This window comes from Rattus norvegicus, chromosome 20 (genome assembly GCF_036323735.1).
Source record: "Rattus norvegicus strain BN/NHsdMcwi chromosome 20, GRCr8, whole genome shotgun sequence".
In the NCBI taxonomy this organism is placed as follows: Eukaryota; Metazoa; Chordata; class Mammalia; order Rodentia; family Muridae; genus Rattus; species Rattus norvegicus.
This window is the reverse complement of record NC_086038.1, coordinates 25,304,138-25,328,195: the sequence shown is the minus strand read 5'-3', so window position 1 is coordinate 25,328,195 and position 24,058 is coordinate 25,304,138. Positions and strand designations below refer to the sequence as shown.

The 24,058-nt window shown below is 41.6% G+C and overlaps 1 protein-coding gene across 3 annotated transcripts; it reads right to left on the bottom strand.

Annotated features, from left to right (window-relative positions):
* Nucleotides 1–195: 195 nt before the first annotated feature.
* Sirt1 (sirtuin 1) lies at nucleotides 196–22,243 on the bottom strand. Of its 3 annotated transcripts, NM_001414959.1 has the most exons (9): nucleotides 21,770–22,243; nucleotides 19,970–20,086; nucleotides 18,593–18,834; nucleotides 14,228–14,380; nucleotides 8,259–8,406; nucleotides 7,543–7,622; nucleotides 6,112–6,298; nucleotides 3,745–4,299; nucleotides 196–2,124 (listed from the first exon to the last, which is right to left on the bottom strand). In NM_001414959.1, exons 1-9 carry the CDS (start codon nucleotides 22,179–22,181, stop codon nucleotides 1,793–1,795), a joined length of 2,226 nt encoding a protein of 741 aa, NP_001401888.1. In that variant the 5' UTR covers nucleotides 22,182–22,243; the 3' UTR covers nucleotides 196–1,792. The 3 variants fall into 3 exon arrangements, with proteins under 3 accessions (NP_001401888.1, NP_001359019.1, XP_063135239.1); NM_001372090.1 differs by lacking the exons at nucleotides 18,593–18,834; nucleotides 19,970–20,086; nucleotides 21,770–22,243 and adding an exon at nucleotides 8,897–9,021 and having other exon boundaries at nucleotides 209–2,124; XM_063279169.1 differs by lacking the exons at nucleotides 18,593–18,834; nucleotides 19,970–20,086; nucleotides 21,770–22,243 and adding an exon at nucleotides 8,897–9,018 and having other exon boundaries at nucleotides 209–2,124; nucleotides 14,228–14,356.
* Between the last annotated feature and the right edge of the window lie 1,815 nt (nucleotides 22,244–24,058).

The window sequence follows — 24,058 nt, the reverse complement described above, 5'->3', positions numbered from 1 at the left end:
ACAACCACTTCTCCACTCAGGTATACGTATACCTTTCTGCCAGGTCGTCTTTTACATGACCAGCTTTGGATTCATTTGGTCTAACATTGGAAAACTCAGGTTAACACAGGTAACAGCTTTACCTTGTGGTAAACTTAAGTACTTTCCTGAGGCATTTAGTGATACCTTACTGGGGTGGTATGCTATGAACAATGGAAGTTAACGGGGAAAAAGTCAAATGACAATTTTAATATAAGACTTTAAAACAAGATACAAGTATAAAACACTGTTTTTGTATTTCAAAAGTTGGAGGAAGATAATCCAGTCATTAAACGGTCTACAAAACATATGCCAGATTACATAAAAGTCTATGTACAATATAAAAAGAGCTGAAAACAGTCTTCACTGTAAAAATAATTTAAAACAAATTTTTCAATTTAAAATATTGTCTATAGCACAAACACATCATGCAAATGGAAAACTAAATATACTGCATTCTTTAGTGTAGCCAAATAAATTCAGATTGAGAATATTTTAGGTAGGGAAATGAGCTACTTAATACTTTATCCTCTGGCAGTAACGGTCCTAGCTGGGTATTTTATGCATAAAGAACAGCTATATTTCAAATCATTTTTTTGTAATAAATACTAAACCAACGTGAATATTTAAATTTGGGGGCAATGTTCCAAAGAAGTCTGTAAAATACTGACCTTCTGAGGTGTGAACTGTTTGAAAGGCTAAAAGTTTCTGCAGTTCAGAAAATTGATCCCTAGTTTTAAGGCAAGCTAAGCTTTTAAATAAATAGGAACTAGTTTCATTGACTATTGGATTTGTATTCATCTCCATAATACACATCCCTTGGGATACATTACACCAAATCCTCAACAGGAGACAATGTACTTTCTGGTTGAGTTACAATTAATCTTATTACTTTGGAACTTTAATTAAGAGACCTTTGCTTCCTTGTTAATGGAAAAACAGCAGTCCAAAATATTACACTCTCCCCAGTAGAAGTACCATCATTAGGGTCAGAAAGGCTTTGCATATTCAAATTCACATCTTGGCAGTATTTGTGGTGAAGATCTATGGAGGCTCTACCACAGTGATAGGTATTTAATTAAACAATGGCAAATATTCAAACTAAGGGGACCTATATAGACAGGCACAATAGTTTCTAGAAGAACTGAAACATTTCCAAATCATTTATCAGATTAGTCTCAGGGGCCTGTTTGGACATTACCACGTCTGCAGCAAGTACAAAAAACCATGCAATAAATATGCTCAAACTCTGAGCTCCCAATGCGATGCTGACTTCCTTCTCACATTACAAGTCATTTGTGATTTTAAAAAGTTAGCTGCCATAAATTTTGGAAAATGCCAGTGTTTAAAAAGTTAACTGTGCTAAAAATAAAAGTTCAGCAGAACAGAAATTGAGGGTTTCAAACTATTCAATGTTACAAACAAAAGTGTGAAATACCATTCTTTGGTCTAGATAAGCTGTTCCCTTTACATTAACATTCCAATGGCTTTTGAAAACTTTAAAATGTTGAAACTCAATTAGGCAAAAACGAAGAAATTATATACATACGAATGTATCATACAAATGAACCTTGAAAGGAAGATGAAGTCAGCCAACAGCTGATTAAAGTACAGAAATGATGGAACTTTAAAAATTATCCAAGAAGACAATCTATTTTCCAGTCTATAAATAATACATCTTTCTGATCTCCTTGTTCAAGTTCACAGTAAACATTCATTTTTGACATGCTAAAGTTCCCAATGCTGGTGGAGCAATTCCTGTACCTGGACAGCTTCAATAGTGCTCTGATTTGTCTGGTGTACAGTTTACATCTGTTAATTCCTGTTTCATGGCTATAGCTTCATTAACTGCCTCTTGATCCCCTCCGTCAGCTCCAGATCCTCCAGCACACTCCGGTCTGTCAGCATCATCTTCCAAGCCATTGTAGAACTCTTCAATTTCACTTTCATCTTCCAAGGGTTCTTCTAAACTTGGACTCTGGCATGTGCCACTGTCACTGTTACTGCCACAGGAACTAGAGGATAAGGCGTCATCTTCAGAGTCTGAGTATACCTCAGCACCATGAAATATGTAACGATTTGGTGGTACAAACAAGTATTGATTACCTGAAATACAGAAATAATAAATGTCACTTGGAAGTCTAAGTGTCCCTTAGGTATACCTAAACTTGTTGACTTGCTACTCTTGAGACAGCTTTGCCTTGAACTCATTTTAATTCTTCAAGTCTACCATTTGCATTGTTTTAGAAAGAACAGACTAAGTAACTTATCCAAGATAACTAGAAACATTCTTCCAAAACTTGTTCCCAGCCCATGGCTTCCAGGCCAAGTGCAGCTCCCAGAGCATAAAGCCTTTAGTTGGTGTGTCCAGATTATGCCTATGTTGGGGGAAGGGGCCAGTGTGTGTTTGTTGCCTAACTCGCTTCTTTGCCACCATTTCTAGCATAAATTATTTAACAGGGTTCTAGGCCAGAGAGATGGCTCACAAAAAATAAAACCTGATGTCCTTTCCTATGGGATAGGCACTCATATACATAAATAAATCTTAAAATTTTGTGGAGTGGTGTTTTGTCGGAAACCAAGTATTTATTCAGCTTTAGCATTTTAGTATTTAAAAAAAAAAAATCTCAGACAAAAATAGATTGTGTCTCCAGAATTTAGTATGCTGTGTTGTACGTATGGTTAAAGGCCAAATATTCTACTCAACTAAAATTTGTTCACCGACAGAGTGCTGGCCCTGAAATCCTACATAGCTTTATATAAACCAGGTATGGTGGTACATAGTTATAGTCTGGGGAGATTTCTTGGCTAGGCTGTGATAGCTCATGGCTACAATCCTAGCACTCAAGACAGACAGATGAGTGCCAGGTAACTGTCAAAGAAACTACAGATGTTATGAATCCCAGCACTCAGGTACAAAAGCAGACCTCTCAGGGCTATATAATGAGACCCTTGCCCTTAAGAAGTCTGTTGGGTATTTGTGCATATAAAGGGTATATAGATTTTATATTATAGTGCTCTGTTGTTGTCCCAATTGTTATGGTTAAGATGCTTACCAAGGATCAAAGTACACACATTTAAAGGCCAGCTTGCTGTCCAAATGAGGCCTTTAAGACTCTTATGGGGCCATACTTTATGCTTAACATATGATTCTTCAAAATGTCAAGTATCTTGCTTATGTTAATAGGACAAAATAGATGTCCAGTAGATAGATAGGAATCCTGTTTTCAGATCTTAAACAAGGCAGCCCAGAGGGTTGAGTCTCTAGAGGAAGGTATAACCCAATTACCTTCCAGGGGTCATATCAATGAGACACACATACATATATATGTGATAAGATCTTTTAAACCCTGAGTTTTGCCACCTAGAACATGGCTCCTGCCTTGTAAGATCATAAAATGACCCACAGTAAGCACTCAAGACTCAAGAGTACATTTACCTGGTGAGCCACCTTTTTAAATAAATCATTTCTGCCACTTAAAACAGCACAGCAATATACTTTAAAACCCACTCTTGGGGCTCTCAGTTGACAGATCAAGCTGCCTAGCTGCTTGAAGCCCTAGGTTTAATCACACAAAAACAAACACATCACCTAAACTTACTCCAGCTTAATACACACAAACAAATAATACCAGCACTACCTTGATCAACTAATGTCAAAGCAGTTATCTTTCCTTTCTCTGATCACAGTACTTTGAAAGTGGTTCAACAAAAAGCATTCCATACCGTCAAGACGCTTACTAATCTGCTCCTTTGCAAGTCTATTAGGCCAGCATTTTCTCACTGTTTCTGCAACAGAAGTTCTTTCATTTTTGTCTCCAGTACTGGAACCAACAGCCTTGAAATCTGGGTTTTCCACATTAATGCTCTCAACATTCCTATAAGTCTGTACTTCCTGTGATTTTTCTTCCACACAACTTTTTGGTTCAGATACTTCTAAATCGTCAACTTTGTTCTTTATTGTTTGGTCTACAAGTGTAGCAATCACAGAAGAGTCTTGTGGTACAGTTCTTTCAGGTGAACTTGAGTCTTCTGAAATATGAAGAGGTGTTGGTGGCAACTCTGATAAATGAACCAATTCCTTTTGTGTTCGTGGAGGTTTTTCAGTAATTTCTGAAAGCTTTACAGGGTTACAACAAAGTTTGGCATACTCGCCACCTAACCTATGACACAACTCATTAATTATGACATCGCAGTCTCCAAGAAGCTCTACATCAAAATGTAGATGAGGCAGAGGTTCCCTATTTATTAATATTTGAGGCACTTCATGGGGTATAGAACCTAAAAAAAAAAGGTAAAAAGGTAAGTTAGAAAATGGAGAGAAATGTAATGACAACTCCCTTATCCCAACACTGGAATCCCAATGAGACCTTGTCTCAACAACAACAAAAGGGTCAACAGGGATGCATTTTACATTTTCAGAAGCAATTTCCTCTCAATAACCATGTACTTTTCTCCCACTGAGGCTGTGCTATTCTGTGGCCTTAAACTTTATGGCAATCCTGTCTCAGGCTCATTAGACAGATGTTCAAGTTCAGAGAGCTTAAATTTTTAATCAACAAGATCCTCTGAATTAGCTTAAAAAAATAAAGTCTAGCTAGTAGTCCTGGAGGCTCACGGCTTTAACACTTCGTAAAGAAGGCAGGTGGACCCTTATGCATTTCAAGACATCAAGAATGACAGAAACTTGGACATGGAGGGGTAGTTTCAATTAAAAAAAAGGAAAAATCACCTTTTGGGATTATGTTAGCCAATAGGCTATGTTCCTGGACATAAGCAAATACCCTTGTGGAGCTACAACTGTTAAGGAATAAACTTTTTTTTAATATATATCCCAGGCTGGCCCCAAAATTTGCTAAGTAGAAGCTATTGTTTGAACTCCTGACTCTCCTGCCTTTACCCTATACCACATGGTTTACAGACAGGTATATACCACCACTCCTGGCTACCGAAGATTAGCTGGGAGCAGTAGCACATGCCTTTGATCCCATCACTCAGGAGAGACTGAACAGGCATTCTCTATTCTCTAGGGCTAACCTAGTCTACATAGATGTCCCAGTGCCAAGTGTAGTGAGATCTTGTCTCAAGAAGTAGAGTGTGTCGGGGTTGGGGATTTAGCTCAGTGGTAGAGCGCTTGCCTAGGAAGCGCAAGGCCCTGGGTTCGGTCCCCAGCTCCTGAAAAAAAAAAGAACCAAAAAAAAAAGTGTGTCTATGTGTGTATAGGGGAAGGTGCACTATGTGTCTCTATACTCCATACATGTGCATGTACAATTCGAGTACTTGGCCAAATGGAGCAACAGATCCCCTATAAACTGGAGACAAACTTATTTGGATGTGAGGAACTCATCCTGGATCCTCTCAAGAATGGTGCTCTTGACTGTGTGATGAGAACTGTGTGTGTAGATGGTGTGTCCCAGAGATGGACTGATGAATATGCTCTTTGCATATTTATAGTGTTTTGTGTGTGCAGTGGGGAAATAGCATGTATTTATAGTGTTTTTGTGTGCACAGTGGGGAGATACTATACATATTCTAGAGCGGTGGGTCACAAACTGTGGGTTAAAACTCCTTTGGGGGTTAAATAAGCCTTTCACAGGGGTTGCCGAAGACCATCAGAAAAAAACATTTACATTGTGATTTATAACTAGCAAAATTACAGTTATTAAGTAACAAAACTAATTTTATCACTAGAGGTTATAACATGAATTGTACTAAAGGACTGAATCATTAGGAAGGTTGAGAACCACTTTGGGTGGAAGGGTACACTCTTAACATTCTTGTCTGGCCAAAGTAGGCACACATGCAGACAAAACACCCAAACATAAAAATAAACATGGAATTAATTGAAGCTGACTTTAATATACATACTACTAAAAAGCATGAGTCACATAGTTTTGCTTTGATTTTATATGAACAATTAAAATTTGATGTTAGTTCTGTCTTCGTAGCCCCATTCCCATATCAAAATGTCACTTTATGAAGATCACCTAAAAAGTACAGGTTAGACCTTCCAACTATTCTCTAAATAAAAACAGTCACATCTTACACAGATCCACAACTCAGCACGCAGAACTGTCCCCTAAACCAACTTACTTGGAATTAGTGCTACTGGTCTTACTTTCAGAGAAGACCCAATAACAATGAGGAGGTCAACTTCATCTTTGTCATACTTCATGGCTCTATGAAACTGTTCTGGTAAGTTTTCACCAAAGAAGACAATCTCTGGCTTCATGATGGCAAGTGGCTCATCAGCTGGGCACCTAGGACACCGAGGAACTACCTGCACAAAACATTGAGAGCGAAGTAGTAGCCCAGGTTAGCAGTTGGCAAAATTCCCAGAAACAAAAGCTGTGCAGTCATAAATTTGATAGTATGCTGCTGTGGAGCCAGGGTGGGGCTGGGGTGATGAGTCCACCAGGTAAGGACACTTTCCACCAAACTGACAACCAAATTTAACTCCCAGGTAGAAATTGAGAACTGACTCCCAGGTTGATCCTCTGACCACCACAGCCTGATCTCTCACCCTCTGTCTCCCGTCTCCACACGTGCTATTTCCCCACTGTGCACACAAAAAACACTATAAATACATGCTATTTCCCCACTGCACACACAAAACACTATAAATATGCAAAGAGCATAGAAAAGCATGCACATAAGACCTTTTCAAAATGTTTGTAAAAATGACTCCATTGGAATATACTTTTTTTTTCTGGATTAGACATGATTTTAGTTAAACACACAGGACATATTTCTGGATGTGTTGCTATATATTCCTTTAATAAATACTTCACTATCATTTTGAATTTTTTTTAAGATTTATTATTTCTAAGTATACTGTAGCTGTCTTCAGACACACCAGAAGAGGGCATCAGATCTCATTAGAGATGGTTGTGAGCCACCATGTGGTTGCTGGGATTGGAGCTCAGGACCTCTGGAAGAGCAGTCAGTGCTCTTAACCACTGAGCCATCTCTCTAGCCCTAAAGTGTTTTAAATGACTAATGCAGAGGTATTCCCTGCAACTTATAACCAAGCCTCCAGTTTTGGGCCTAGATTATAAGGAGGTAGTTAAGTGTATTATGGAGGATTTTAGGTTGGTTGGTTGAGAAAGGGTCTCATGTAATGAGGGCTGGCCTCAAACTTGTTTGTAGGTGACCATGACCTTCAACTCCCAATTACCTAAATGTTAGGATTTCAGGCATGTGCCCACACACCAGATTTATTGGTACTAGAGAGCAATCCCAGGACTACAAATGCTAAGCAGCCATTCTACCAATGGAGCAACATAAAAACTTCTACTCTATCCAGCTCAGGTTAGCCTGCTCTCTCAATCAATCCCCTGCCCTCAGCTTTCAAGTGGTGTGCTCTAACATCCTCCGTGCAAAGGGATCTTCTACTTAAGGTAGAGAAAGATGGCCTATTTACACCAGAATTTCTAACACACTCCGTACAGCACGTACTTCTCACAAGAGAGGAAAAGATGAGGATACAACCAAAAGTGAATGAAGTGAGATGAATTAAATTACCTGATTAAAAATATCTCCACGAACAGCTTCACAATCAACTTTGTATTTACAAATCAGGCAAGATGCTGTTGCAAAGGAACCTAAAACAACCAATATATAACTTTTATTGAAAGACTTTGTGGCTTACTCCATGAAGACTTACTAAAATTTTATGTATAACGACTGCTGTATCTGCACGCACAGCTACATGTCAGAAGAGGGAATCAGCTCATATATAGATAGTTGTGAACCATCCTGTGGGTAACTGGGGATTGAACACAGGATGCCTGGGAGAGCAGTCAGTGCTCTTAATGCTCCTAACTGCTGAGCCGTCTCTCCAGCCTCACCATGACAACTTTAACCTGGATTCTCCTGCAAAGTCTTGTAAGGAATATAATACATGGATACAGTTACATACTAATATATGTACATGTAGTCCTCATCCTCCAAAACTATTTGTAATAACACAACTCTGCAAGTGCTTAAAGCTGCAGCTAGAAGATTCCAATTGAGTTACCTTAGCTTGCTTGTGTCTTGTAGTCAAGGCTAGCCTAAAACTTGTTATCAAAATATATACCCACCACATCTGAGGCCTTTATTTTTTTATCCTCCTCTATTTTTGTACATTCAAGATTAAACAATTAATGCTTAATCTCGTTACTAGATAGCTTCTTTCCAAGCATGAATATTCTATTACAATAAGCACCCTACAGAAAGCCACTGTGACTTTTACTAACCATGACACTGAATGATCCTTTGGATTCCTGCAACCTGCTCCAAGGTATCTATATTTTGAGTATAATTTCGAAGTAGTTTTCCTTCCTTATCTGACAAAGCTATGAATTTGTGACACAGAGATGGCTGGAACTGTCCGGGATATATTTCCTATATAATGCAAAAGGCAGAAAAAAGTTTACATTAATGAAAGATGCATATCAGTTATCCCTAGGTACTAACAATAGCCCCCATGTACGTACTGTAATAACCAAAATACATGAACATTTTAACACATCTAAATGGATGGTCCCTAGAAAAAGATTGTTACTGTATGAAAACTCAGCAGTTACTGAACTTGGCCTCTTAAAGTACAAGATTAGGTGACCCATAAACACATCATAGTGGATGACTTAATAATGTTAGTCAGAAGAAATACATACCTTAGGTACATCTAAATTTTGTTGGCTGCAAATTCAGATTGTTTTTCTTTAAGGAAAAAGGGGGAAACTTTACACTGAAATTACAGATATTAAAGGTATGGTGACTTCACAACTAAAAAAAAATGGCTGTCAATATATTATTTAAAACTTTCTTTTTGAGTCATCATTGATAAATATCAACCTGCTGGGAGTTTAAAGCTGAAGTTTTAATTCCTTACCAAAATTGCTTTCCTTCCACTGCACAGGCACATACTGGTATAGAACAGAGCTGCTCATGAATGCTGAGTTGCTGGATTTTGTGTGTGTGTTTTTCCCCCCAAATAATGCTTCAATGCTGTTTCTTCTTTAAAAACAAAGAATTCAGATATACACATGGCAAAAAGATCAGAGAAAAAGTATCAATTTTGGTCCTCCCAACTTTTTAAATATATACATTTATTTATTATTTATTTATGTATATGTGCATTGATATTTTGCCTGCATGTATGTCTGTGTGAGGGTGTCAGGTCCCCTGGAACTGGAGTTATATAAACAGTTGTGAGCTGCCATGTGGATGCTAGCAACTGAACCCAGGTCCTTTGGAAGAGCTGCCAGTGCTCTTGACTGCTGAGCCATCTCTCCTCTCCAGCTTCTCTTCCTCCTAACTTTTAATAGAGTTTTTATTCAATTTCATTTAGTTAAAGGACTGTGACAAGGAAGTTTCTTTTTTCTTAAAAGTAGCTTTCACTATCTGTTTCCTTACATTAAGGCTTTAACCCATCATAATGTTAGCAAAAGCTAAACACAAATGAGTGTGCATCAGTATGGAAACTAGTTGTATAGTAAGTACATCCATACAGTGGGATATTCAGCCACTGAGAGAATGAGGGGGCTCTCATGCACTGAACTAAAAAATAGTCCATGACACACATGAACAAAGCAAGCTAGTCACAAGGGTGTATGTAATCTTTCTGGTTGTATTAAGCAAAAACTGAAGTTAGTGCACATATGATGGTTTCTGTCTGATTTGTGCTCTCCATTTAATGCAGACAGAAAACATTCAGGAGGCTGGACTGAGTAGCACATGCCTGTAATCCCACTAAGAAATAGCTAAAAATATTCTATAAAGTCTAAAAATTCTAAAAACTTTTTTTAAAGATTTATTAATTATATATAAGTACACCGAAGCTGTCTTCAGACACAAAGAAGAGGGCATCAGATCTCATTATGGATGGTTGTGAGCCACCATGTGGTTGCTGGGATTTGAACTCAGGACCTCCGGAAGAGCAGTTGGTGCTCTTAACCACTGAGCCATCTCTCCAGCCCCTCTAAAAACTTTTAATGAAAACCTTGCCTTATATAAACTGAGTCTAAAAAGTCTTCTATAAATCAAATAGCTTAGAGTTTATAAGGTATGGTTAGTTATTCCAAATCAAAAAGATAGGTCAAGTCTAAATATCCTAAAGGATTTTAAGAAACCAACCATGTTGGGCTATTCTGTTCAAAAAGTTTAGATCAAAAGTTTAAATTTCTTTAAAAAAAAAAAAAAAAAATCCCCTGTGTGGTGTTGGTGGCACACACCTTTAATCCCAGCCCTCGGAGGTAGAGGCAGAGAGGCTGAAAAAGTAAAAAAAAAAATTCACCTAATCTTAGAGTTGTAGACCATAGGAAACCAGTTGAGTTTGGTGTAGTGACCTAATTTTCCATTCTATGAAGACTTAAAAGGCTAGAGGCATGGGAGGATGCAGAGATCAATTAATTCCTAGCAACACAGAAAAAAAGTGAAGGGCTGGAGAGACCAGCTCAGAGGGAAGACTTCCCACTGTAAACTGAGGCCCAGTGCTGTAACTCCTTCGTGCAGGAGGCAGAAACAGGACTCCAGCTGGACAGTCTAGTAGTAGGATACTCTGCCTCCACAGAGTGGAGAGAACAATGATAAATACCCAAGTCTACTTCTAGCCAGCACCTGTGGCATGTACACCTACACCTGCACATACCACACACATGCCCATAAAGGGAAGATGTCAAACAGAAATTCCAGTAAGACCCCTCCTCACACTTATTTCAACCATTAAACTCCACTCAACTTTTTGACAGCTACATCTTGAAGGACAGTTAATTTTAACAGAACACACTTTCTGTACAGGGTCATAACAGTGAATATTTTAGGATTTGTGGGCTATATCTATATGGTCTCATATAGAAAAAGAAGTCAGAGATGATCTGTAAGTAGACGTGGCTGTCTTAGAAATGACACAGTAGAATTTAATAGTGTTCATGTGACAGCTCTCAGTTATTAACAATTAATTCTCATATAATGGGGTAGAATAAGATTGGGGAGAAGCTAGTGAGCAGACACATATAATCTGAGGGAGAACGATGTTTAGACGATCTATTGTATAACAGTGATTACAATTAATATTGTATATCTACAATGTCTTAATGTAAGAGTAGAAATATGTATGTGAAATAATGGATGTTACTAACAATACAGCCATTCTGTAATGTATATACGACATGTGTGCCATAAAAATATGCACTTACTGTCTACTTAAAGTAATTCCTAGGTCATCACTCGTGTGGAATTATATATTTCATCACATATCAGAAAATAAGCAAAATTTGATAGTATGTCAACTTGACTAACCAAATAAAAGAATTTCAATTAGGGAGGCTATGAACTAATTCCTACGGAACTTGAACATGTACGTGCAAAACCCACACACATGACGATGTAGAGCATTATACATATGTTATATTATACATAGTTCAATTATAAAACTGAATTAGAGACAGGGTCTTACTATGTAGCTCTAGCTGGTCCAGGACACAGATCCATTTGCTTCTAACTCCAAAGGACTGAGATTAAAGACCTGTGCTACCTACCATCCCTAACCCTTGGTTTTTTATATTAAGAAGAAATTTTATATGCATGAGTGTTTTGCCTGAAGGTAATATATATGTACCACATGCTTGCTTGGTGCCCAAGGATGCCAGAAAAGAGAAATGAAGAGGAGTAATGGATGGTTGTGAGCTACCATATAGGTGGTAGGAACCAACCAGATCACCTGTGCAAGAACAAGTGTTCTTAACTGCCCCCATTTTAAAGCTTTTAATTATGTGTGTGTGTGTGTGGGGGGGGGGGGTGTCCAGAATGCAGGTGCCATAGAAGTGGAGGCCTGAAGGCCAGCAAGCAGCATGTGACTGTCCTGTGACTGGTGATGACGAGCAGGTGTAGAGCCTCGGACACAGATGCTGGAAGCTGACCTCTGCGGTGTGTATGCAGTATGTACTCATAGCCACTGGCTCATCTCTCCAGCCTCTGCTGTCTAAGACGGCTACGAAGACTTTCCAGACTTTCTTCCCAGCCATGTTTGTTAAGTGACAGATAGAAAGGGGGAGTTCTCTGGTGAAGCTTTTAGGGTCTACAAATAGAGTATCATCCATAAACTAAGGCCACTTTGCTTATCCATTTACCTTTTTATTTATCAAAGGCTTATTTTCTATGCCTCTAGCCTGCCCTAAAAACCCAATTAAAATATAAGAAAAATGTACTTTAGCACGTTAGCACGTGTGTCCTTTGTGGGAAGCAAAATCTGGGGCCTTGTGCTAAAAAATGCTCTATCACTATGTACTATTTCTCTCTAACCCAGGAGGGCCTGGAACTCAAGTGTTTAACAGAGACTGGCCTTAACTCTTGAGATCCTCCTGCCTCCACCTCCTGAACCCTGGTAGGGACATAAAAACTGGCTTATTACACATTATTGGAGAGCTAGGCTTACTGGAATTCTAGTCCTTATAGTCCCCTAAAGAGGAACAAAATAATGCTTGCCCATACACCTACACATTGTAAATAAGTAAATGTAATTTAAAAAAATATATGGAACTTTCAATTTTAGGTATGTATCTACACTTGATAATCCTGGTAAAATAGTGAAAAAAAATTGACTAGTTCTGACAATGCAGTTCCCCAACTCTTAACAGAATTTACAAGAAAAATTGTAGGGATACTAACATACAGTTACTAAGTAGCTATGCCTGTAGAAGATGAAGGTAACTTTTAGTTACCTGCTAGCCTTGGTACATCCCTGTCCACTTCACAACAGACGCCATAAAACACCAGGGTCCTGCCTGCATCCATTAAAAAGTCAACTGGTGTTCTTTGAAACAGTATAGCATCACAGCTTCCAATAGTACACCTTAGCTGCAAAGTATGGCCATCCCTCTAACCCCAGAACCCAGGATGCTGAGGCAAGAGTTAAGAGCCTTCCCTTACAATCCTGTGACTGTACTCTATGAAGACAGCCTTTCTATTCCACCTTAGGGTTTACAAAGTGTGAGATTGATTGGTGAGTACAAGTTTGTTTCCAAATCTGCTGACCTGAGTTCTATTCCAGGAACTCTCATATGATGTAGGTAGGGGAGCCCAACCCCCGAAAGTAGTGCTGTCACATCCACAGGGGCACTCTGGCATGTACACCACCACTCACCACTCCACTGTGCCAGAGATGAAGCTTAAAGACTTCTCGAAAACATTTCTCTAGACCAGAAGAGCCTCTAAATTTATGTCCAAGTTCCATAACAATGAACTATAGCCAGCCACAGCAGTAGCTCCTGCCAACCAATAATCCCACCAGATGGGAGCTGGAGGCTCAAGAGGTTCAAAGGCCACCCATGGCTAAACGAAATCCAAGACCAGCCTGGCCTACATCGGACTGTCTCAAAACTAAACAATTTAAGATTAAACTGCAGAAAAAAATCTTGCAAAATTTCTAGTGACTAAAATCTTGGGACAGTTTATATAAACTTTATATTCTATAGCAGAACTGCACAAGCAGACACAGGAGCCAAGCGTTCAAATTTTTTAGTTCACATCAAAGTGAAATTTTCAAATGCCTAATAAAAAATTCTTACTGCTTTGTTGTTGAAGGAGTCTATCCCTGGCTGACCATGAAGTCTCCTGTCTGCCCCTGAACCCTGGAACTGCAGGAATGCATTGCTACACCTGGCTCCTGAACATATCATCAAACATAATATTTGTTGGCTTGTTAGTATTTAATAGGTACAATTAGCATATTTCACTTTCCTTTAGCAAAGTCTTTAAAATTCAGTAAGTATGCCCTCCACTTGTGTCATTCCACGTCAAGTATTCGATAGCCACATGCAGCTATGGTGACTGACTTATGAACTACAAACACTAGAGACTCTGTAATGGTTACCAAACATGTCATCTCAACCTTCAGTTGTTAAAAGTCATTTTCAAACAGATGCGTATGTTAAAACTTGTCCACTACAAAACATACCACAGTAGGTCCTATAACCTTTATGACCCAGAAAAAGATTAAAAGTAAAAACAGGTCATTTTTTTATCTGATCTACAAACTTCCAAAGGAGAGGGCGAGATACACAGGCAAAAGACCAAAAGTACATTATTTAAAAATCAGTCCTAAAACAACCTAAGTTCTGGCTACCATAGCACACTGGTAGCCTCCCAGTCACTGGGCAATGATGTAAACTTAAGAAGCCTACACATGAGAACTCCTTTTCATAAAGACAAAAACTTGTGACACCTTTGCAAACTTGAAGAATGGTCTTGGGTCTTTTCTAAAATACTCAATATCGAACATGGCTTGAGGATCTGGGAGATCCGGGAAGTCCACAGCAAGGCGAGCATAAATACCATCTCTTGATCTGAAGTCAGGTATCCCACAGGAAACAGAAACCTGAAATATACAAGACATAATTCACCCCATTAAATTGTCTGCCTTCAAGATTAAAACAGACACAGAAGGAACACCAATTCAGAGCCTGCCCCACATGTGGCCCATACATATACAGCCACCCAATTAGACAAGATGGATGAAGCAAAGAAGTGCAGGCTGACAGGAGCCGGATGTAGATCGCTCCTGAGAGAGACAGCCAGAATACAGCAAACACAGAGGCGAATGCCAGCAGCAAACCACTGAACTGAGAATAGGACCCCCGTTGAAGGAATCAGAGAAAGAACTGGAAGAGCTTGAAGGGGCTCGAGACCCCATAGGTACAACAATGCCAAGCAACCAGAGCTTCCAGGGACTAAGCCACTACCTAAAGACTATACATGGACTGACCCTGGACTCTGACCTCATAGGTAGCAATGAATATCCTAGTAAGATCACCAGTGGAAGGAGAAACCCTTGGTCCTCTAAGACTGAACCCCCAGTGAACTAGATTGTTGGGGGGAGGGCGGCAATGGGGAGGAGGATGGGGAGGGGAACACCCATAAGGAAGGGGAGGGGGGAGGGGGATGTTTGCCCGGAAACCGGGAAAGGAAATAACACTCGAAATGTACATAAGAAATATTCAAGTTAATTAAAAAAAAAAATTGTCTGCCTTCATAGCTAGTGCCTTTGGTACATACAACTTAGTGGTAAGGGATGAAAAAAAAAATCAAAGTTTGAACAGAAATACTACAAGCCTCACTTCAAATACATGTAAAATACATAAATTATTAAGTATTATTAAATCTGCCACATACTGTTTTTAATGGGCTAATCTTAACCCTTTGAGTATTTAAACAAATTAAATAAAATTGGTTGGAGTAAATCAATTCCATTTTTTAATCAAAAGTATGTAAGACTTTCTACCAATCATTCCAAACTATTCTCAGATGGCCAGCTTTTACTACCCCAAGAATACTCAAGTCTTGAAATTTATTTCAATACTGTATTATAGACTGAGCACAATGGTTCATGCTTGAAGTCTTAGACACTAAAGGAAACTAAAGGGCTATGTGGGTTCTGATTTCCAAGACTAGCTGGAGACAATCACAGAAGCAAAATCATTCTCAGAAAAGGGGGTGGGGTCCTGGGTATGATGTTTAGGCCTTAGAACTGCCTAACACATATCACAGCAAAGGTTTTTTCAGAAGCCATTAGGCTGTATTTTTATTTTATATGAACGTAGGGAAGCCTACATGTATGTGTTCTACATAGGCGCCTGGTATTCACAGATGTCAGAAACCAATCATGCATGCAGTTGTGAACTGCCATATTGGTGCTGGGAACTGAACCTGGGCTCCCTGCCTAACAGTAAGACTTCTTAAGTTCTGAGCCATCGTTCCAGCCCAAAAATGTATCATTTATTTACTTATTTATGGGTTGTTTTTTGTCTTTTGACAGGATCTCACTGTACACACACACACACACCCCTACCCCTGCCTCTGCCTCCCCAAGCATAGGACACCTAGCTTCTCATTATCTGAGATAGGCTGGGTAGCCATTAGGCTTCAAGGATCTGCCTGTCTCTACATCCTAATGCTGAAGTTCGTCAGCACAGTAAGGTCCTGAGAGTCAAATGCTAGGCTGGGATTAAAGGAAATGCATTACCGTATCCAACTAGGAATGTATTTTTAATTATAAATTGTAATGATTAAAACCCAGAACAGTGGCACAAGTCTATAGTCAGAGCTAAGACAGCTGAGGCATGATCACTTAAGTTCAGGTAGCCACCCTAAGTAATGTAAAAAGGGCTAAGGATAAAGTCAGTTGTACAGTGTCTGTGCCTGACACATGGTTAAGTCCTGGGTTCACAACTCCAGCAGCGAAAACAATAAATTACAACAATGAGACAGTGAGATGTCTTGGTAGCTAAAGGCTACCATGCTACCACCTGTTTGATGCCTGGAACCACACGTAAGAATGCTTGCAAGTTGTCCTCTTGACATCCTCATGTGTGTGCGTACATGTGCATACACACATATACACATCACACACATACCAGCAAACAAACTAAAAAAGAAATTGGGGGTTTTTCAAGATAAGGTTTCTCTGTGTGGCCCTGGTTGTCTGGGAACTTGCTCTGTAGACCAGGCTGGACTTCAACTTTCAGATTCACCTGTCTCTGCCTCCTGAGTGCTGGAATTAAAAGCATGTGTTACTACACATGGGTACACAAATCTTAATAAATTTTAATAAACAGGTATGATGACACTGGCCTTTAATCTTTGCATTTGGGAGGCAGAGTAGGACTATATCTCTACAAGTTTGAGGTCAGCCTGGTCTACAAAGGAAGTTCTAGGCTAGCCAGAGCTACATAGTGTGATACTGTCTCTAAATAAATAAAAACTACAAAACTTTTAGATATAATCCTTTTTCTTCAGATAAATCTTAACACTCCCAGTAGGGGAATTGACAAGCTTTATTTCATTCCAGATTTACAGGATTCATTCAACTTGGAGTAAAAGAAAAAAATGTCTCTGGAATACAACTCTAATCCCAATTCTTCAGAAAGAGAAGAAAGTTTGAAATCATCCAAGGCTATAGAGAAAGAAAGAAAAAAAGAAAGAAAGCCAGCCAGCCAGCCAGCCAGCCAGGCATGGTAGTACATACCTGGAATAATCCCATAGCTGGGAGGATCTCTGCCAAGTTCCAGGCCAGACCTGAGTAAGCCCCTGTTTCAAGAATAACACTGGAAGCCTACATACAGAATAGCTCAGCAGTCAGTTAAGGTGCTTCTGACCAAGTCCGAAGTCAAGACTGACAGAGGAAGGAAACAAGCAACTCCCAACTCAGGATGTACGGACTCCCACAGGTGCCACAGCACACAAACTACAACACATACCCAAACATAAAACAAATTTTTCCCTAAAAAAAAAAAAAGCCAACCCTTGTCTCCTTGTCTGAATCACACCTGTAGGCCAAACTAACCCTACTTGGGGCTAAGAAGCTGTGCACACTGACCTGCTTCAGGCACGCCCACCTGCCTCTGCCTCCCACAACTGAGATTCTTTTTTTTTTTGTTCATTTATTATATATGAGTACACTGTTAGCTGTCTTCAGACACACCAGAAGAGGGCATCGGATCTCTTTAGAGATGGTTGTGAGCCACCATGTGGTTGCTGGGAATTGAACTCAGGACCTCTGGAAGAGTAGTCGGGTGCTCTTAACCGCTGAGCCATCTCTCCAGCCCCACAACTGAGATTCTTGATCATCATTTAATACTTTTCACTTTGCTCAAACTGCTCTGGCTGCTAACAATGTCTAACATACTATATAACACAGAATACGACTTGGTTTTAGACCAAGTCAAATGAAAAAGGTCAAGTCTCTACAATCTTACAAAGTTAAAATGAAGAAAAAGGTAAAAATGTTACTTACTCCCTAATATTAAGTTTCTACTTTCTCCATGAAAACTGTCTCCACTAGACTCTTGCTATGACAGACTTCAAAAGGATCTGATTTTTCTAAGTCATCTTGAGGAGCCAGGATTCAGTGTGTAAGAGCTCTAGGGGTTGAAAAGGTGGCTTGATGCTCTTGCAGAGGACTTGGAGGCTCACAAACATCTATCACTACAGTTTCAGGAGATCTGATGCCTTCTGGACTCCTTAAGCACTTCACACAATGGCAGAGAAGCATACATGCAGATAAAACACCCATACACATAAAATTAAAACCAAACAAGTCCAGGAGCTAGAGAGAGAGCCTAGCCATGAAAGAGAACTTGCTGCTCCTTAAAGAGAACTCACGTTTGCCAGCACCCACATGGTGGCCCACATTCCTGGAAACCCAATACTCATTTGTGGCCTCTGTGGGGTACCAGGCATACCATGCACATGTATGCATATAGGCAAAAATCAATCAATCAATTAATCTCTGTGTGTGTGTGTGTTTCTCCTCTTTCTCCTCCTCCTTTCTCCCCCTTCTCTCTCTCACACATGATCTTAAAACAAACAAAAAACCCCGTAATTCCACTTACCAATTGTACTATAAATATACAAAGATTTAAAGTTGTTAAACTTTTCAAAACACTGAACTAGTTTAGCAAATGCTGCTGTCCTCAGTTTTTATGAACAAAGACTACTACATCAAAAGCAAAGCAAACAAAAAAATTAACTGGAAAAGGAATAAAATATATACTAGCTTTTTCTCTTTACTGTTTTCATGTGTCTTACTTACCCCAGCTCCAGTCAGAACTATTATCTTTTTGCACTCTTGTAGTAACTTCACAGCATCTTCAATTGTATTAATATCTTTTCTTTTTTTCCGCTTTGGTGGTTCTGAAAGGATATTAATAACAATCTGCCACAGTGTCATATCATCCAACTCAGGTGGAGGAATTGTTTCTGGTAATAAATCTTTAAGAATTGTTCGAGGATCGGTGCCAATCATGAGGTGTTGCTGAACAAAAGTATATGGACCTATATTAAGGGAAGAAAGAGTCCCGTCATCCCCTTCTAATGGAAGTGCTCTATATTTTCAACCAATGAGGTAGCAATCGATACATTTATATGCAAAGAATATAATTTAAAGATATTTCCTGTCATATCCCTAACTAATCTGACTAATCCAGAGTTTGGGGAGGAAGTGCTTAGGTATAAGGGTTTTTTTGCTTGGTTAGTTGGTTTGGTTTGAGACAGGGTTTCTCTGCATAGCCCTGGCTGTCCTGGAACTTGCTCTGTAGATCGGGCTGGCCTAGAATTCAAGAGATTCTCCTGCCTCTGCTTCCTGAGTGCAGAGATTAAAAAGGTGCATGCCACCACTACCTGGACTGTCTAGGTATTTTGACTAAGCTTAGATGTTTTAAGTATTTTAAAGGTTAGGGGGACTTGGTGAGCTCAGGGATTAGCATACAGGAAGCCAAGAAAAAAAGAATCTTACCAATACCTTTGCAATTAAATCTAAATGGTAAAGTGGGTACAAAAGCAGCTGTGGGGGTGGTACCAAATAACTGTAATCCCCAGCATCTGTACACAAGCTCAGATATTCAAGGCCAATAAGTGCTGGCTACACATGTCAATGAGTTCAAGCCAGGCTAGGCTATAAGTGATCCTTTCTCAACAGGCAAGCAGACAACAGCCACAAACAAACAACCCCAAAGACTGGTACATGAAAGTATACAAGAAAAAAGACGGGAGGACTATCCTTTGCCACTGACAAAGGGACATGGTACAGCACACCTATAATCCCAGCACTCTGGGCTGCTGATAAAGTTAGGAATATCAGCTCAATGTCATCCTTTCATCCTAGACTCCATGAGTTTAAAGCCATTTTTACATGAAAATGTCAAAGAAATCAAGAAAGGAGAGAAAGAGAAGAAAAAGTGAAAAAGAGCCTTGGTACACTCCAAAGGCTGCTGCAAAAAAAAACAGCAGGGCAACTGAACTAGCCTGGGCTATAATAAAATACCTTGTCTCCGGAAGGAGGGAAGGAGGGAAGAAGGGAGGGAAGGAGGGAGGGAAAGAGGGAGGGAAGGAAGGAAGGAAGTAAGGAAGGAAGGAAGGAAGGAAGGAAGGAAGGGTGATTGTTTCAAAGGTGCACATGCCTAAAGCATACCTATCCGTGGCCTTGGAGTCCAGTCACTAGAGCTTGCGTGTGATGCTCTGTCATCGTCATCACTTTCACAGGAATGAAAGCCATTAGTGATGATCTCATCAGCCAACAGGAGGTTGTCTGTCAAAGAGATCAAAAAGCTGCTGCTCAGACAATCCCCAGCTGCTTGCTGTCCATACCTGCAATCCCAGGTACTTTGAGGCCGGTTTGGCTTATACAGTGAGACACAAGTTTTTGAGACAAAAACAAAACCCAGAAAGGCATAGACCCACACACATCTGTAATTCCAGCAACTGGAAGGCACAGACGTTGTAAACCAGCCTGACCTTACAAAATAGTTCCAGGACCAGCCTGGGCTAAACGGGGACCCTACCTCAAAATCCAAAACGAAGGCACACAACACAAAAATAAAATCTGTGGGGCTGGAGAGATGGCTCAGTGGTAAAGAGCACCCGACTACTCTTCCAGAGGTCCTGAGTTCAATTCCCAGCAACCACATGGTGGCTCACAACCATCTCTAAAGAGATCTGATGCCCTCTTCTGGTGTGTCTGAAGACAGCTACAGTGTACTTACATATAATAAATGAATACATCTTTAAAAAAAAAAAAAATAAAATAAAATAAAATCTGTGTAGCCCAACGGACGTATGCTTTCAAAACAGGCTCTGGGTTCCAGGACCAGGACAAAGAAATACACAACTTCATGAAATGCATCAAATAGAAATTACCTCTACATGTCAGAGATAAAAATCAATCTCTAGCTGTGTCCTCACTGCCCTACAGCTCTTTCTGTAGCCCTTCAAGTAGCAATCCTCCTGCTTCAGCCTCCCCGGTGTTGGCAAATTTATGCTTTAAAGAACATGGAACATACTTTATGCATCTCGTTTCCCCTCTAACAGCTGACAAGGACTACTTACTATTCCAGTCCCTAACATGCTGTTCTGTTTTTTAATTCATGGCCAGTGTGCCATTAGATGGTCCAAACATTTAGGAGGCAACTGACAGACTCCGATAAATTCTGGACAAAGCTTTTCAAGGAAAACAGTAAGTGATGTTATATAAAAAAGGCAAAACAAAAACAAACAAACTCCCCCAAACGTTTGGAGTCAATAGGGCAAAGCCAAGCAGGTTTGTTTCAGAATTGCAAATATGTAAGAAATACTTAATCTAAAAATGTTGTGAGGACATGATTTTCGAAGAAAAAAAAGCTCACGAAAGTACTGTACAACTATCACTCTTCTATACCGAAGTGATAAATGCAATCGCAGTAAAGTAATGGTTTTAGGAATAGCTCTTTCCTTACATTTTTAAGACTGTGCCTCACGAAACAGCTTTGGTCTATAAAAAAAATTTCTAATTTCAAAAGACAGGTCCATCAGACAAAAAAAAAAAAAAAAAAAAAAAAGCAACACAGGTGTCAGTATACAAACGCAATCGCAGGTCGATCCACGGGACAGTCCCAAAGTTGCAAACCAAAGTGTGCAACAAGGAAAAACACAACTTTAATAAAGGCGCTTCGGTAAACGAAGACGAGGGAGGGAAAAACTTAACTCTAACGACAACTGCGAGAGCCTGCTGCCCCGGCGACTGCGCGCAGCAGCGCAAGGCGGCCCAAGCGAGCGGCGAGTCCGCGCGCGGCTCCGCAGTAGGGCTGGCGAGCTCGGCGGCGCGCGGCCGAGCCAGGGCCGAGCTGCGCCGCCGCCGCGGAGCCCTCGCAGCTATCAGGGCCCCGGGCAGCCTGGGACCAGGTCACAGGCGGGGACGCGGAGGGACGCGGCTGCGCGGTCCCGCGCGCGGACTCACCTCGGTAGCCGATTGCTGCCGCCGCAGCCGCCGCCGCCTCGTCTTCCTCCTCGCCCTCGTCGTCGTCGAAGTCGTCGGCGGCCCTCGGCTCCCGCCGCAAGCCGGGCCCATTGTCTCCGTCCCCGGCCGCGGCTGTCGCCGGGGCCTCCCGCTCCGCGCTCGCCGCCGCCGCCCCTGCTGCCTCCCGCCACAGCGCCGCCGGGGCCGCGGCGCTCGCCGCCTCACACCCCGCGGCAGCCGCCGCGGCCGCCGCCGCCGCGCTCGGCTCGCCCGGGCTGCGCCCGAGGCCAGGCCCGTCTCGGCGCGGCCTCTTGCGGAGCGGTTCGTCAGCGGGCTGCGACGCGGCCTCCATGGCGGCCGCCGCGGAAGGGGAGCCGCCGGCCTGAAGGGCGAGCGCCGCCTCGTCCGCCATCTTCCAACTGCCTCTCTGGCCCTCCGCCCTCGCCTCCTCTGCTCCGCTCGACGCGCGGCACTGGCGCCCCCGCGGCTCGGCTGCGGGAGATTTAAACCCCGTCACGTGACCCGCCCCTCCCCGCCCCCGCGCCGCTCCCGCCACCCACGCGGGCCGGACCACAACACGCCGGGTCACGTGGCCGGGCGTCGCCCGCGGCCTGGGCCCTTCCCGGCCCCACCCAAGGCGGCCGGGCTCTCCTCGGCGGCCTCTCCGCGCCTCCGGCCCGCGGGGGATCGCCGCGGTGGCCCAAGTTTGCGAATGGCGCCGCCAGTTCCCACCTGGGCCTCACGCGTGCACCTTGCCTGCCTGCTTTCGCCTCAAGTCGGCTTTTACCTCGGGCTTTTCCAAGCCCGGAGAGGCAGAAAGGAGCCCAAGCGGGCCGACGCCGGCCTTCCTGAGGAGAATTCCTCCACCTGCCTTACGCTTGTTTTGTGACAGCTCTTTCTCAGTTTACCCCTGCGGTCTCCTCAGGAGATTGCGCTTCCTCCCGACCTTCTTATCCAGTGCAATGGAATGCCAAAGCCAGCCCTCGGGGCCTGTGCCCTCTGGAAAGATCTGGCAGTTGAGGATCCGCCCATCTGCTCTCTGGACCCACTAGGTCCTCAGCACCTCGCTTTTAGTCACTTGTAAAATTAATCTCTTGAATCAAGTAGAGCAGCAAGAGGTCAGGAGGGAGAGTAGTTGGTTCTTAACAAACTTCTGTCAAATTGGTCAAATTGGGCCTGGCTCTTGGCACTTGAGCAGTTGATTGAACCTCTTCTAAACCCATTTTTTAATCATCTCTAAAATGACAGGACCAGGACTGAGACTGTAGCTCAGTTGTAAAGTCACACTTGCCAGACAACCCTGAAGGCAGGAGGGTAAGAAGTCGAAGGCCGTCTTCAACTACATAAGAAATTCAAAAAGGGCCAGGAATACATAAGACGTCGTGTCAGAAATGAAATTTATAAGCGATAGACCATGAGAAATCAGCTAGCCAGGTGTAAAGTAAATGACACTAACTTTAAAAATCTTAGGCACTCTTGATGGCACAAGGTCTTTAAGCCCAGCGCTCTGGAGGAGACAGGAGGTTCTCTGACTAGTTCTAGAACAGCCAAGGCTACACAAACCCTGCCTCAAAAAACAAACAAACAAACAAACAAACAAACAAACAAAAACAGTTCTAGAATTGTAGAAATGGCTCTGTAGTTATTGGCACCTGTTGCTCCTACAGAGGCCCTAGGTTTGACTCCCACCATCCACATGACAACTTCAGATCTGATATGTCTTTTGGTAAACACAGCCAAAAAGCAAAACATAAAAATTCTTTTTGTTGTTGTTTTACAAGACAAGGTTTCTCTATAGCCCTGGCTGTTCAGCCTGGGGTCGAGCTCAGAGGCCACCTGCTTCTGCTTCCTGAACTGCTGGGATTAAAGACATACACCAGCAAGCCCAGCATAAAAATACATCTTTAAATAACTTTTTTAAAAAATCCTTAGTTCCTTCACAACTCTAAGCCCCTTTGCTCTCCAGTTATGAAGAAATTCTGAGCACCTATATCCATTTGGATCACTAGGACTCAGTTGCACATGGTTCAATTACCATGGACAGGTTTCCCCAAATCTTGACTTAGAGGCAGCAGGATCGGGAAATTGAGGCCATTTTCATTACGTAGTGAATTTGAGCCCACCCCATCTCAAAACACTAGCTAGACATAGTGGCACACAACTTTTCCAACAGCACTTTTACAACAGGAGCCTGGCATAACGATATACATCCTAGCACTTGGGGCAGAAGCAGTCAAGTCTAGGCAGCCTGGTCTATATATGAAGTTCAGGTTAGCCAGGGCTACGCAG

What these genes read in the sequence shown, in the direction of transcription:
- Sirt1 (NM_001414959.1), bottom strand. Translation starts at nt 22,181, where the DNA reads ATGGCGGACGAGGCGGCGCTCGCCCTTCAGGCCGGCGGCTCCCCTTCC. An exon ending in TAGTTCTGACTGGAGCTGGG is followed by an intron (nt 14,381 to 18,592) that starts GTAAGTAAGACA and finishes TGTATATTTCAG; the next exon opens with GTTTCTGTTTCCTGTGGGAT. An exon ending in ACCAGTAGCACTAATTCCAA is followed by an intron (nt 4,300 to 6,111) that starts GTAAGTTGGTTT and finishes TTTTTTTTTTAG; the next exon opens with GTTCTATACCCCATGAAGTG.